We start from the raw sequence: 14754 nt of genomic DNA, 5'->3' as shown, positions 1-14754 counted from the left end.
TCTGTAAAAATAAACTCCCGTAATGCTGTTTTTTTTTTTGGTAATCTGTGCAGGGTTGTCTTGCCCTGGCAACAAAAAACACACTTCTTTTGTGACTTTTCGTGACGCTCTCACTCTGATCAGTGAATGTCTCTGCTCTCAGTGCTCTGCTCCACGGGAGCGCGCGCTCTTCCGGGAGAAGTGCCTCAGGACCCATATAAGGAAATTCTGCTCCATCTAATGTCACACAGAGCCATACTCGAAAAAAACTTTCCGAAATTTGTGACAAACCGGAAGGAGTATTTTTGTTCCAAACGTACAACTTAATTTTTGAAACTTTGTCCATGTTTAGCATGGGAATCCAACTCTTTAACAGTGTAAAAAACTCAGTATGCATGAAATAGCATTTCACCCCCGCTTTAAAAACATGACCTAAAAAAACCTTGATTTAATGCATATCTTTATAACCAACCAGGTTAATGAATAGATTAATAGAATAATGGAATAATTAACTTTTCTCCGCTATGTAGGAGCAAGGTTATATTTAACTTCCTTTTCACTTCTTCACTTTAAGAAAATGTTGTTCTGCTGAATCTGTGATGTAGCCTAGTTATAAAGTATTTTGTGTCCAAAAAGAAATCAAAGACATTTCTGTGATTAATCCGACAATGACCCCATAACCCACAAACCCATATTGACCAATCCAACACTGGATTAATTTATAAATTTTTTATTAGCAATGTTTGCTAAGGCAAGCATTATGACTTTAGACTTCGAGTTAGTGATTTGAATAAACCCCATGCTTGAACAAAATATAAAACATCTGTGCATAATATTGTAAAAATAATTCTTAGGAATCTTATATGGATATGTAATTGTCTTGAATGCCACTTATAGTTAACATTTAACTGTGTTCATCAATGTGTATACACACACACACACACACGCATCCATATATTTGCCTACAACAGCCTAATATTGATACTACTCATGCATGTTCGTGTGTGTAGATGTTGCTGTTAATGCTCAGTTGTGCCTCAATCACACACTCATGTTCGGCGTAGTTTGCCAACAGCACATGTGTCAGAAGCAGCTGTGAGATCCTCACCTCTGTCAGGTTTATGGGTCACTCTCTGGATGCCAAGACAACAATGCTGGACTCTTGCTCCATACCTCCCATATTCAGCTGTTTTCTGGATCGCCAGCAAACATGACCACATGTGAGACAACTGACGGATCTAATGACATACTGTTGTGGTTGATTCCGCCCGAACTGTCAATCACAGGCTGATTTTCTAGTTGTTGAATTCTTGTGCTGTGTTCACTGAGGGTGTTTGTTTGTTGAGAAGTGTAGTATGTCACATCATAATATTTCATATATTTTTACCTTCCCAAGATTGACTCTGGAACTTTAACACCCTTAATTTTCCTAATATTTAGCTACATCTAATTTCGAGTTCGTTGTAATGCAAAGAACTTAAAGGAAGGAAAGCAAATGAAATGTATGCAGACACCAGGAAGCAAACTGTTGAATGTGATCTCATTGTGATGCCATGTGGGGCATTCCCAGAGACGCCTACTTTAGTATACTGTATCACTTATTATGTACATCTATTACTGTGCAACATGGAATGCCAGTTCGTGACAGAACGGTTGATTTCACTCCAAAAAATGCTGAACTTATGATTAAGTAGTAAACATCAATGATCATAGGTTGAAGATAAAAGCACATATGTATTTGCTTGATCATCAGTAGGTCATGTGATTACTTCGTCTCGTGAGCACTTTAAAGATGAAGTGTGCATTTTTGTTTATTTTTTTTATTTTTTACAATTAGTGACTGTTTTCAGACAGGTTTCCTGATCACTATACTCATCCAAAAAATAGTCCCGCCCTTAACTACACATAGGTTACTGATAGTTGTCTCTGCAGATTGAACTGGAATATGAGGTATTTTAACATTGAAAACATCACCTTTAGTCATACATCACTTCCGGACAGGGCGGTTTCCACCTTTTCACACATTCAACACCTCAGTTAAATCATGATTAGTCTCTGTAGTTTTGTGTTTGGACGGGTGGAGTGACTTTTAGCAATGGGGTGTATATGTACAGCACACAAAAGTGCTGACGCAGTCCAACCCAACCCAGAATGATCTCAGAGTGCGCTATTAACCAACCGGCTCTTTGACTCGCCACCATCACAGTCTGAATCTTTCCACGGTCAAATAAAGAGCCTCAGATACTTTTACGGTAGAGCAGAAGCTGAACTTTTCATAAGTTGTCAGAAGTGGAACATTGATCTGAAAGGGATTAGATCACCTTCAAACACACACACACACACACAAACGTACAAAATCCTTCCCATTGGCTTTGAATATTCAAATGAGGTTCCAATTTGCATTCATATGATTCCAGCTGCTTGAATGCGCCCAGTCTCTTTAAAGCCCATGTGTTTCTCTGTGAGGTCTAATCCGCTCATAATTATCTCATGTTTTCAATGCTCTTTCATTTCTCCCCTTCTGGATATATCAGCACTCCTCACTTTGTCTCTGTAATTTTCTTTAAAGCACCACTGAATATTGTAAATAAATGTTTTATTTAATATTTTAATGAACCTTTGCAAACAATGTTTGCCACTAATACCAGTGCTTTACATTTTTAATGATTTGATTTAATATGCAATTTTATTAATACACTAAACCCAAGTATGACAAGTAATTCTTCTGTTTTTGTTACAAACATGAATGATGGCTAAAATCATATACAAGTTTATTTTTCTTTTTCTTTCTCAGAAATTTGGAAAAATCCCATATATTGACATTGGGAACTTAGGTATTGTAGAGACTTGGTGGTCGACTCTTCTGAAACCTAGAAAAAATTAGCAACATTAGCAGAAATTACCAACACACTTGAAACCTTTAAAAACGTGTCGTTTTATTATTATTTCTTCAATAGTGTCATTTTTATTACTTTTATTTTATTATTATGAATTTTTTGGAACTTTATTACATTTTGGATTTTTTACGTAATTTTATTATGTTTTATTTTAAAATCACAATAGTGATTTATATATTATTTGTATTTCTTTAAATGTAAATTACTTTAAAATAATTATTTAAATAATATTTTGTTATTTTTTGAAATACTATTTAAATTTAATATTAGTTTGATTTGAATTAGTAATTAATAATTTCTGTAAACTTTATTTCAGTGGTGTCTTTGTCCTACTTGTTGCTGGAGAAGTTGTCATCCTTTTTAACATGCTCTGCTCAACCTGCATTGATTCATTGCTCAGATTTTCACCACTGAGTTCAAAGACTTCAAAGAAAGCTGTAAATTTTCCTCAGGCATCGAGAGCCTATAAAAATGTTGCCGCACACACAATGTTCTGATTTCGAGCAGCTTCTGCATTCAAAATCACTGTTATGAAAGCCTGTCTTAGACTATTAATGGTTGGGATAGATTTCTCAATCCCTGTGTGGTCTTTATGCGCTGCAGCAGTGCAGTGCTTACCATCTTTGCCAGAATCGAGTCTCTGAAGGCCGTCTCCTTTGTGCTGTTTGACTAAAATACCTATTTAATATGATGCTTTGGCTGTGGATCAATATAGAACAGATTTCAGAGGCAGGGCTTTTGTTGTCAAAGCCTCTTGATGGCTGTTGAAGACGCCCTCAGATGAATGTTTGTGCAACATGTGTCTTCCAGATGTACAGGTAGTTGTTGCGGTGAGTCCCCCATGGGACAGTATTTCCTACCCATCATCTGACTTGAAAGAGTTTTATGTGCATGGAGGTCTTTGGATGTGAGATAAAAGCATCACTTATCGTCTGTGGCCTAACAAAAGGACTATGATTAGGTTTTCATGTGGGAGACGTAATTGTCATGGCGCACTTGTTGTTTGTTGTCTTTTATAAAAACCTGTTCGGAGCTAAATCCAGGAAAGTGAAGCCAGGATGCTAGTGTATGTTGTTTTTTGTTAATCAAGAGTCGTTGACCATTAAAACTTAACAGTCTTGCTGCTGTTTATTTAAAATTGATATTTACTGAAAATATACTCTCCCTCAGACCATTTAAGATGTAGATGTTTTATTATTATAATTTTTTTTTAATCAAAACAGATTTAGAGAAATTTAGCATTACGTCACTTGCTCACTAATGGATCCGCTGCAGTGAATGGGTGCCGTCAGAATGGGGTCCAAACAGCTGATAAAAACATCACAATAATCCATATAACTCAAGTAAGAAACAAATCCATCAAGACATTTTTAACTTCAAACTGTTGTTTCTCTGTTTTTCTCTAACCCTAATATTGCTTTCTCCAGTGAAAAAGTAACGTTGTCTGAATCAGGAGAGGAATATGCATGGATCAAGCACCGTTGACAAGTGAAAGCAGTTCAAAACATATTCGTCGATTGATTTGAGAGGACAACAGGGGATGTTTTATTTTACTGGAGGAAGTTTTAATTATATGGATTATGGGCTTTGGCCAAAGCAATGGTTTAAAGTTAAAATGCCTTAAAGATGCATTTGTTTCTTACAAACATGGGATGTTCATTGATGGACTAGAGTGGTGTGGATTACTTGTGGATTATTGTGATGCTTTTATCAGCTGTTTGGACTCTCGTTCTGACGGCACCCATTCACTGCAGAGGATCCATTGATGAGCAAGTCATGTAATGCAAAATTTATCCAAATCTGTTCTGATGAAGAAACAAACTCATCTATATCTTGGATGGTCTGATGAGTAAAATTTCAGCAAATGTAATGTTTTTGGATGAATATGCCTTGAATCCATTGCTGAATAAAAGTATAATTCCAATTTTGTTTTTTTAAATCTTACTGATCCAAAACCCATTTTTGTTGCTTCGTTTCCATTGATGCTGCGGGGACATTTGCTGACTTTGCAATGGAAAGAAATACACTGTTGCATGTTTAAACTGGGCTGAACGGCAGTATGATGAAACCAGCATCCTGACCGAACGTGACCTTTGAGCATGAATGCATCTGGTCGTGATTGTGCCAGCACAATGAGAGCTTTGGCTCTCTTCACACTATATTCGGACACCATGTTTACCCTCACACCTGTTCTGTGTGTCCAACAAGCATCGGTTTTGGTTTCTGTTTATGTCAATAAACATGCAAAGGGACTGAGTGCATCATCTGGAAAGCATTCTCTTCTGTTTTAACTACGTATTTGTGTGCACATCTCATAAACATCTTTAAAAAAGAGCATACACATACACCATAAATCCTAAATGTGACAAAAGCACACAGATTTAGTGTGGCATAACAAATCCAAAAAATTAACTTGATGCACATGCAAAAACTCTTTAATTACAGCTAATTTACAGTTACATCTTGAATTTTTTCAGATTCCCGGAAGTTGATTTTAGAAAAGTACAAATTTTTCAAAAGAAGTTTCTTAGGCTTCCCAAAGCTGCATTTATTTGATCAAAAATACAGTAAAATGCCATTATTATTTAAATAGAAAAGAACTGATTTCCATTTGTGTATTTTTTTTTTTAAATGCAATTTATTCCTGTGATGCAAAGCTGAATTTTCATCATCATTCCTCCAATTTTCAGTAATAATATACCAATCATTCTAATATACCAATTTGCAGCTCATTTCTTTTTATTAGCAATGTTAATAACAGTTGTACTGCTTATTTTTTTCCAGGATTATTTTATGAATAGAAAGAGCATTTTTTGAAATAGATATTGTTTGTATCATAAACATCTTTACTGTCAATTAAATGCATCCTTGCTAATTTAAAAATATTTTTTTTTAAGAATTTGCAACCGTTAAAAAGAAATTGAAACCTCTGAACAGTAGTGTATATATAAGCTGCATTATGCAATCAGCACCCAAAGAGAAGTATTGCAGTGTCCGGGTGCAGATGGTTCTGGATCCGCAAAAAAAATTGTCTCAGTTAACTGAAAATGCCATCACCTTCTGTAACTCTCCAGTATCTTTGCATTGTTCCTGGCTTTTCATGTGTGATCCTTGCTTTAGGTTCAGATTGAGAAATAGGGGGAGCTGGTTCATATGTTGGGGCCATCTGCTGTCTGCAGCCATCCTGACTCCTCTCAGCCGGAGCTGTTGTTGCTGCCAGTCAGAGGAAATGTGCCCTCCTCCGCCCAGCCTGCCGAGAGGAGACGGAGCAGATTTTGAGAGTAGTGTGAAAGAGAAGGATATAGGACATCATTAAGTTGCTGGTATGGTGGGAAGCAAAGAACATCAAGGTGTGAACTAACTAGTGTTTCCTTTGGGGATCAATGGGATACCCATTGGACTGATTTCATGAACCGGAATCTCAGCTGTAGTGGCATTGTGCGTAATGCAACCATTGCAGTAAATAGCTCGTGTTTCCTTTATAAGTTGTTCCAAAGGTTCAGCATGAACGAAAGGTACATTGGCATCACCTGACCTGTGCGTAAAGGCCAGGATCTGATTCATGCATGAGTAAAGAAGAGACAAATGACTACACGCCTCATGGGGTTTGGAAGTTGGTTCGCTTTCTTTTCACTGCGTTTTGATATTCATTGTGAAAGAGGAAATTTAGCTGCTAGTACTGTGAATTGGTTTCAGAGAGACTTTTGATGGCGGTTAAACATTGTGGCGGTCAGGCCAAAGTGGTTTGAGTTTACTGCATTCATACCACATGTCCTTGAAAATAAAAGCCAAGAAAAACATGATTCTGAGTTTCAGCCGTGGTAATTTGTTCACCGGATAAAATCTATAGAGAAATACGTGGATTTTAATTGGTTCTGTACTGTTTAAAGTGTTTGTTAAACAGGGGAACAATAAAACATTGAGAACCAATCAGAATCCACTCATGCTTTAAAACGCTTGAGGATATAAATCATAAGATAACTCTTGCAACTGCAAACAGATGAACAGAACATTATTTTCCAGTGGAGTATGCCAAGATGGTTATTGTAGTCATAGGCTAGTTATCGTTCTGGGTTTGAGAATGCCTCAATTAAGTGTTCTTAGAAACCGTCTTTATTTTTGCAGTACCGTTTGTTGCCAAATCACAGAACACACACACTTCACCTTTAATTTGCATGTTGTTCGCATGACATCCGCTTTTATTTTAAGGAGATCAATTATGCGATTCTCAAGAATAAAATAACATACTTGGTTTACCTGTTTTGACCATTTTGGATCTAGGGTACTGCTTTATTCATGGAAAACCACAAAACTTTTTTTTTTTTTATTATTTAATCAAAGCTATTTATGACCAATAGAAAACATTTTTACCCAAAATTGAACACAAAAGAAAATATTTTGAAGTAGGGTTTGTAACCAAACAGTTGCGGTTTTCCATTGACTTGCACAGTATTTTCCCCTTACTATGGAAGACAGTGGCCACCAGCTTCTGTTTAGTACAGTACACTTTCAAGTCATACAGGTTTGGAACAACTTGAGTGTTAGTAAATGATGTCAGAATTTTCATTTTTGGGTGAAATATCCCTTTAAGACCTTTACCTATAACTTGGGTGTGCCAGGCCGTTCAGAAACCTTAATTGATGCCATTTGGTCCTAAATGAGCAACACCACACATGCATCTTTTTAGGACTATTATCTGGATCAGGATGGTCTGGACAGTCGGATTTCTGTGCACTCACCTTTTTTTATTAATGCAGAAAATGATTTGCGTATCATTTCAAGATGCAGGTAATTATAAACAATTACATTTTTTATGCAGAAAATGTGCAAAACTCACCTTCAGTTGTAGGCTGTAGCCAAAGTGTTGTAGTCCGTGTGGTTGCTGGGTAGTTGCCTCTTACAGGCCCAAAGGGTTCAAAAAAGTGCACCCCAAGTCTGTATGATATTCTGGTTTAGAAAAACTTTGTCATAAGTGTGACCTATACAGTGTGTGACTGCATGTCATTTTGAAAAGAAGAAAGTGTGATGATTTCGGTGCGGTCCAGTGATGTGGAAATGCAGCCTTGTCCACACTTCCTCGTTATTGTGGGATTAATTACCGGAGGCACGGAGCAGCCGGGATCAGAGAGGTCGCAGAGAGTCCAGAGAGCAAAACATTCAGCTGATCCCCCCGCTCTTCAGCACTTTCTGTGAGAAGGAAAGATTCAGTACAAACCGTGCTCCCTAGAGGAGACCATTCTGCAGTCCTGAGGAAAATAAATTGCCATTCTGTTTCAATTTGAAATTGTTGATGTTATGTGAAATATCAAGGTCGTGATTGCAGCGATCAGTCAAGAGAATCTTTCTGAGGGAGGAAATAAAGAGGAAAGAAAACCGAAAGATGGAGGTGCTGTCTGTTGTGTGTGTACATCTTGGCTTGTCTATCTATCCCTCTATCAATCTATCCATCCATGCGTAAAAGCATTATATGTAATGCTTATATAATATATACAGACCAAAAGTTTGGAAACATTACTGTTTTTAATGTTTTTGAAAGAAGTTTCTTCTGCTCATCAAGCCTGCATTTATTTGATCAAAAATACAGAAAAAAAACAGTAATATTGTGAAATATTATTACAACTTAAAATAATAGTTTTCTATTTGAATATACTTAAAAAAAAAAAATTTATTCCTGTGATGCAAAGCTGAATTTTCAGCAACATTACTCCAGCCTTCAGTGTCACATGTAACATCAGTCGATCACATGATCATTTAGAAATCATTCTTATATTCTGATTTATTATGAGTGTTGGAAACAGTTCTGCTGTCTAATATATTTGATGAATAAAAGGTTAAAAAGAACTGCATTTATTAAAAAAAAAACCATTTCTAATAATATATATATATTCTAATAATATATTTTCTTTACTATCACTTTTTATCAATTTAACACATCCTTGCTGAATAAAAGTATTGATTTTATTTAAAAAAAGAAAGAAAAAAAATACTGACCCCAAATTACTGACCAGTAGTGTATATTGTTATTAAAAAATATTTATATTTTAAAAACATAGCTTCTTTTTTTTTTTATTCATCAAAGTATCCTAAAAAAGTATTACATGTTCTGAAAAAATATTAAGCAGCAGAACTGTTTCCAACTTTGATAATGAATCATCATATTAGAATGATTTCTAAAGGATCATGTGATAATGATCCTAAAAATTCAGCTTTGCATCACAGAAATAAATGATAATTTTAAGTATAATAAATGTAAAAACAATTATTTTAAATTGTAATAATGTATCACAATATTACCTTTTTTCTGTATTTTTGCTCAAATAAATGCAGGCTTGATGAGCAGAAGAAACTTCTTTTAAAAACATAAAAAATAGTAATGTTTCCAAACTTTTGGTCTGTACTGTACATATATATATATATCTAAAATGATTGTTATACCTATATATTACACAGACATAATAAATTAAAATTACAATGTATATTTTTATTTGATTTTATTTAAAAAATCATTTTATTTCATATATATATATATATATATATATATATATATATATATATATTCATTCCAGAGTAAATTGAATGCAGCCAAATTTCAAGAGAAAAAAAATCCTATAAAATGCCACAAACGTGTACAATGCGTCCTCTTTACATGATACGGATTAGGCAGGAGGTTTACAGAGAACATAATAGAGACGATTAGAGGAACACATGCAGGAAGAAAAATGGACAGATCGTGCTTCCACGAACATCTGAACGGGAGTGATAATACAGGCTCCGACATGAGAGAGTGGAATGCTGGCAAACCTTGTGAGGACCGCAGAACATTTGTCATGACATTTGGTGAAACACACACACACACACACACACACACATGCACAGCTTGTCTGGTGCACATTTATAGTCCCAAATTAATGCTGGCTTGCAAAATCAAAATTTAAAATCCTAGATTTTATATTTTCCGGACAATGTGTGCAGAACTTCCCGCCATGATGCTAAGGTATAGTGAGTTACTGTCAGAGCATTGTGGCTATTTGGATTTTGGCAGGTTGCTTGGGAACTGAGTGGTTGCTAGATGGCAGTGTAAAATATATATATATATATATATAATATAATATTATTATTATTATTATTTCTGTTCTCGACATTGCCTCATTCAGCATAAATCTATGAAATGAGTTTCCCCAGTTAAAAATTGTGGAAGAGCCTTGAAGGGTTAGTACACCCAAGATTCATTTATGGACTAATTTTCATTTTTGGGTTAACTAACCCTTTAACACTCAGTATGAGCAATAGTAATAGAGATTATTTCCTTTGCAAACACCACTAAAGAAACAAAAAGGCTCTCAGAATGAGGACAACTATTCAACATGAATATGAGATCAACATATCATGCTGCTGAAATAACTTCACAGACAACTTAGAAGGATAAATAGTGCGAAAAGGGTTTAATCAAAACATTTGAAGATTTAGGTAAACACTACAATAAATGCTTAGAAATTGGGAAATGCATCAGTTGAAGATCAGGGATCTTATCAAGCTCAAACCGACAACAGCGTGACTACATTAGCTGAAACCCAACACTAGGCAAACCAAGACAGGCATAGACACCATGTTTGCTCTAGCTATATGCACATATTTGTGTTACGTTATAAGCCCGCTTACTTTTATTTGTCCTCCTCTGACCCTTGAGTGTGTGTGATGGGCACAATTAGGTCATGACAACAAACAATAGCCACATTGTTCTGTTGCTTTCTTTAATTTGGACGTGCATTTTACTCATCTGCTGCTCTTTTCTCCATGTTAGTTCGCATATGGGACTATTGATCTTTCTTTATAATTATAACCATCTGAATTTTTAAGAGACACCCATCATTCACGGCTTCTCAATCATAGGGCCGTCCAGAGAGCCGCCCATCTCATGCAGCTGCGATAATAACTACTTTCTGATTCAGTGAGAAGAACAGATCACCACTGGGCGTTGAGACCAACACATTTGGGTTTTTGGCGCTTATTTAGGTTGCAGACAGGAAAGCGTGTGAGTTACAGTCTATGAGTTTTTTGACCTTTCTCCTCATTGTCTGTGCCTCCTTGTTTACAGCTGATCTTTAGGAAATGACTCTGGCCCTGAGAGGGTGTTTTTGTGCATGAGGGTTTCTGCCGGCATTGTTGTTATAGGTCAGTCTGAGCCTCCCATTTCTGTTTCCCGCACTCGCTTCCCGCTTTATGAGCCACTTCCTGCATGCTGCGGTCCACTTCCTGTCTGGAGTTCCCACAGCAGTTCCATGTGAATATGTAAGGGGAAAACACACTTTATCATATGAGAATGTGTCTTGGGTCAACCGGAGATCTTAAAAGAGAAAATAAACTAAAAATAAAATCTCAAATCTCTTACTGTACATATGTTTCTACTATTTAAACATAATTATTTTAGCATTTATTATTGGTTTACTTTTTAGTGGTGTCAAATGATTAATAGCGATTAATCGCATCCAAAATAAAGGTTTTTGTTTGCATAATTTATGTGTGTGTGCTGTGTATATTTACTGTGTATATAAAAATATACACACATGCATGTATATATTTCAGAAAAATATGTCATGTTTATATATTAAATATATTTACGTATGATATAAATTATGTGAATATAAATAAATAAATGTAAATATTTTCTAAATATATGCTGTGTATTTATATATACATAAATAAACACATTATTTAAAAAAAATATTTTGGGTGCAATTAATTGTTTGACAGCACTTATACTTTTATAATATTCATACTTATTTTGAATTAGTGTATATATTTAGATTTTCAGTTTAGTTTAGGTTTTTGTAATTTTCGTTCATGTTTTTTTTATTGGATTAGGTTTGGTTATTTAGATATTCTATTTAGCTTAAATTTATTTTTATTTAATTTTTTTCGTGATTTTAATACTTTAATTTATTGTAAGTTAGGCAACATTTCCAATTTTCAAGTTACATTTTTTTTTATTTATTATGTGACCCTGGACCACAAAACCAGGCATGGGTATATTCGTAGCAATAGGTAACAATAAATGTTATGGGTCAAAATTACAGATTTTTTTTTTTTTAAGACAAAAATCTTTAGGATATTAAGTAAAGATCATGTTCCATGAAGATATTTTGTAAACATCTCCTGAAACTCACCTGTTCTATCAGTTAGATTAAAGTACCCCAATTATTGATTTGTCAACATGAAAAATTAGCATATTGCCCATCCTCTTGTTGGTCTTCTCCGTTGGTCTGAATGAAGATGGATATTTGTTCTTTTCCACTAGGTGTCCCTTTTGGAGCTATAAAAATAGCGGTTTCCCGGTAACTCTGTACACAAAGCATCACTGCGTTCACAAACACTGCTTTATCAGGCATTAAGCATGATTAAATAAATCTGAGACCAATCGGATCAATCAACGCAGATTAGTGTCATGCAAAGGGGTTTGGAAATTTATCGTTGAGCGAATCATTTGGTAGTCGTTCAGCAAGTAAGGGATAAATAAATTCATATTATAAGACAATAAAAGGGTTTTTTGACCCTGCATGCATGTCAACCTGTTGTTGGGGACTCCCAAAACCAAAATATGAACCTTTCATTAACCATAAGTGCATAAGTGCAACTTTGTAGTCAGTCTGAGATTTTGTCTTTAAAGCCTGTGTCTAAATCAGAGCTCTTATGTGTGGATGGTCTCCAGTGTGTCATGTGGTTTGTTTTATGTTTCAGGGCATTGAGTTTGTGAAGCGTTGCGCAGCAGCTCAGTGGCTCCCCCTGCAGTACTGCAGCATCACCCAGCCGCAAATCTGCCTCATGGCCACAAGTCCAGACCCCTGCAGTACATATGACTGTTACCAAAAGGTGAGAAACGGTTAAACTATTTACACGCTTGTCTGGTTTTAATAGACTTCAGCTGAGTCTGCTGCCAGAAAGATTTGTCATTGTCATGTTGTTTTCTTTGTTGCTCTGTAGGTAAACTAACAATCAGGAGGCAGTGAGGTGATGCAAAAGACGTATGACATGGAGGTCAAAGGTCACCTGATAACAGGCCCTGGTGAGCACCTCCACGTGTCTGTGTGTGTTTGTTTGTTGATAAGAACCTGTCTTTCTACATAATACCTGTTCTTTGTAAATTGTTAGTCTGACATTTTGTGTGTTTTGTAAGAAAAGGACATTTTTGTGAAGGAACTAAACATTATTAAGTTGAAAACTGCAGTTCGCATTGGCCATTTGGTGAAGCAAGTGTTGCAGAAATGTACCTTTTAAATATTTTACATGGAAAAAGGCCAAGACTTATCCAAAATGTTTTTCATGTTTTTCTCAGTTATGCATGATTTCCTGGCAAGAATTGAAATAATTAAATATTTTAAGAACTACTTAAAATACTTAGTTTTAGTTTGTTTTTTTAAGACAATCCTGACAGTCGGAAAATATAGGAAAATATTTTATTCATTTACTTATTTATCTTTAATTGCTATTCAAAATTAGATCCTGCACACCACAGTTCAAAAGTTTGAGGTCAGTAAGGATCATGTTAAACTGAAGAATATTGAAGCGTAATGATGCTGAAAATTCAGCTTTGCATCACAGCAATAAATTGCATTTTAAAATACATTCAAATGGAAAACTGTTATTTTCTTGTATTTTAAATTTGTATTGTTTTTACTATATACCATATATTGTTTGTACATATACCAAATATGATTTGATCAAATAAATGCAGCCTTGGTGAGCAGAAGAGGCCCTTTTAAAAAACTTTTAAAACAAGTGGATTTGAGGTCCCTTCAGTGAGATATCACATAACCGTGTGTGTTTTTCCAGAGCTGCAGGCCGCTATGGACAGTAAGCAGCGTGCGGAGCGGATGGTGGAGCTGCAGGAGCGCCGGAGGAGTCTGCAGTCGCTGCTCAACACTCGAATAGCAGAACTCAAACGCGTGTGTCTGCAGGAGGCGGTCAGTGTCGAAAAAGAAATTAAGTAGTTTCTCAGAACTTGCTATTATTATAAAGAACAAGAACAAGAAACTTGACATGATACACTTTGTATTTCTCTATGGTGTCACTGGCGAACCACACATCGGTGAGCTGCCAGGTCATGTGATGCCGCCACATGCCCAGCTAATCTTTGCTCATACTTCTGTTTCAACAAGCTTGGCTTTTCAAATGCTGGTTTAACACAGCATGTGTTTTTTTATTTTAATATCATTATTAAAATGATCTTTTATAATAATAATAATTATTATTATAATGTACATGTGACACAGTCACAACTCCCTCTCAAGACCATTTATGAATATTAAGCTGAAGAACAGCTGCTAACAGCATTACAATAACGTATGCACAACAGTTTGTGCACTATTATGTTTAGTATTCAGCAACTTACAAGAAATATCATAATTCGTTTCATATGGAAAAATGTTAGCCAATCATAACAGAGCTTGTTCATACGATATAGCAGCAATTCATTCTAAGGGAGAAAATTCTAAGCATGAAAATTTAATTATTGACATTTTTTTTGGTTTGAAAACTTGACTGATTATAAATATAATATTCTACAAAAGTGGATATGTCTGCTTTTAAATATTATAAATAAAAATGAAATAGTTTTAATGAAAAAATAACTTCTACTAACTTGTTCATGTTTGTTTTTCATTTCTTTTGTCAGGAGTTGACAGGTGAAGCTCCTCATGAATATGCTCTGGAAACCGGAGAGAAGCTCCCTCATGTGCGGCGCAGGGCTGGTCTGTCCCGCAGCGGGTCCAAACACAACACCAAAAATGAGGTGTGTGCATTTGAGATGATACGGGTGGCCACTTATTTGATATCAGATACGTGATAGATAAATATCACAAGTTGCTCAATGTTTGTGCTGGCT

General features: G+C 35.4%; 1 protein-coding gene and 1 long non-coding RNA gene across 3 annotated transcripts in view; one reads left to right on the top strand and one right to left on the bottom strand.

Annotated features, from left to right (window-relative positions):
* ccdc120a (coiled-coil domain containing 120a) overlaps positions 1 to 14754 on the top strand; it is a 47575-nt gene that overhangs the window by 21663 nt on the left and 11158 nt on the right. For both annotated transcript variants that reach the window (XM_026269139.1, XM_026269138.1), the window contains exons 2-5: positions 12612 to 12743; positions 12855 to 12936; positions 13704 to 13834; positions 14545 to 14661. In XM_026269139.1, coding sequence (XP_026124924.1) covers positions 12885 to 12936; positions 13704 to 13834; positions 14545 to 14661 — 300 coding nt within the window. In that variant the 5' untranslated portion in view covers positions 12612 to 12743; positions 12855 to 12884. The remainder of the gene's footprint in view (positions 1 to 12611; positions 12744 to 12854; positions 12937 to 13703; positions 13835 to 14544; positions 14662 to 14754) is intronic.
* LOC113107021 (uncharacterized) lies at positions 10295 to 14622 on the bottom strand. The gene is made up of 3 exons (XR_003292610.1): positions 14512 to 14622; positions 12041 to 12214; positions 10295 to 11133 (listed from the first exon to the last, which is right to left on the bottom strand). It is a non-coding gene; the product is annotated as an uncharacterized LOC113107021 (long non-coding RNA).

This window comes from Carassius auratus, chromosome 8 (genome assembly GCF_003368295.1).
Source record: "Carassius auratus strain Wakin chromosome 8, ASM336829v1, whole genome shotgun sequence".
Lineage (NCBI taxonomy): Eukaryota > Metazoa > Chordata > Actinopteri > Cypriniformes > Cyprinidae > Carassius > Carassius auratus.
Note: the sequence above shows the minus strand (reverse complement) of the source record. Positions and strands in the feature narration are given on the sequence as shown.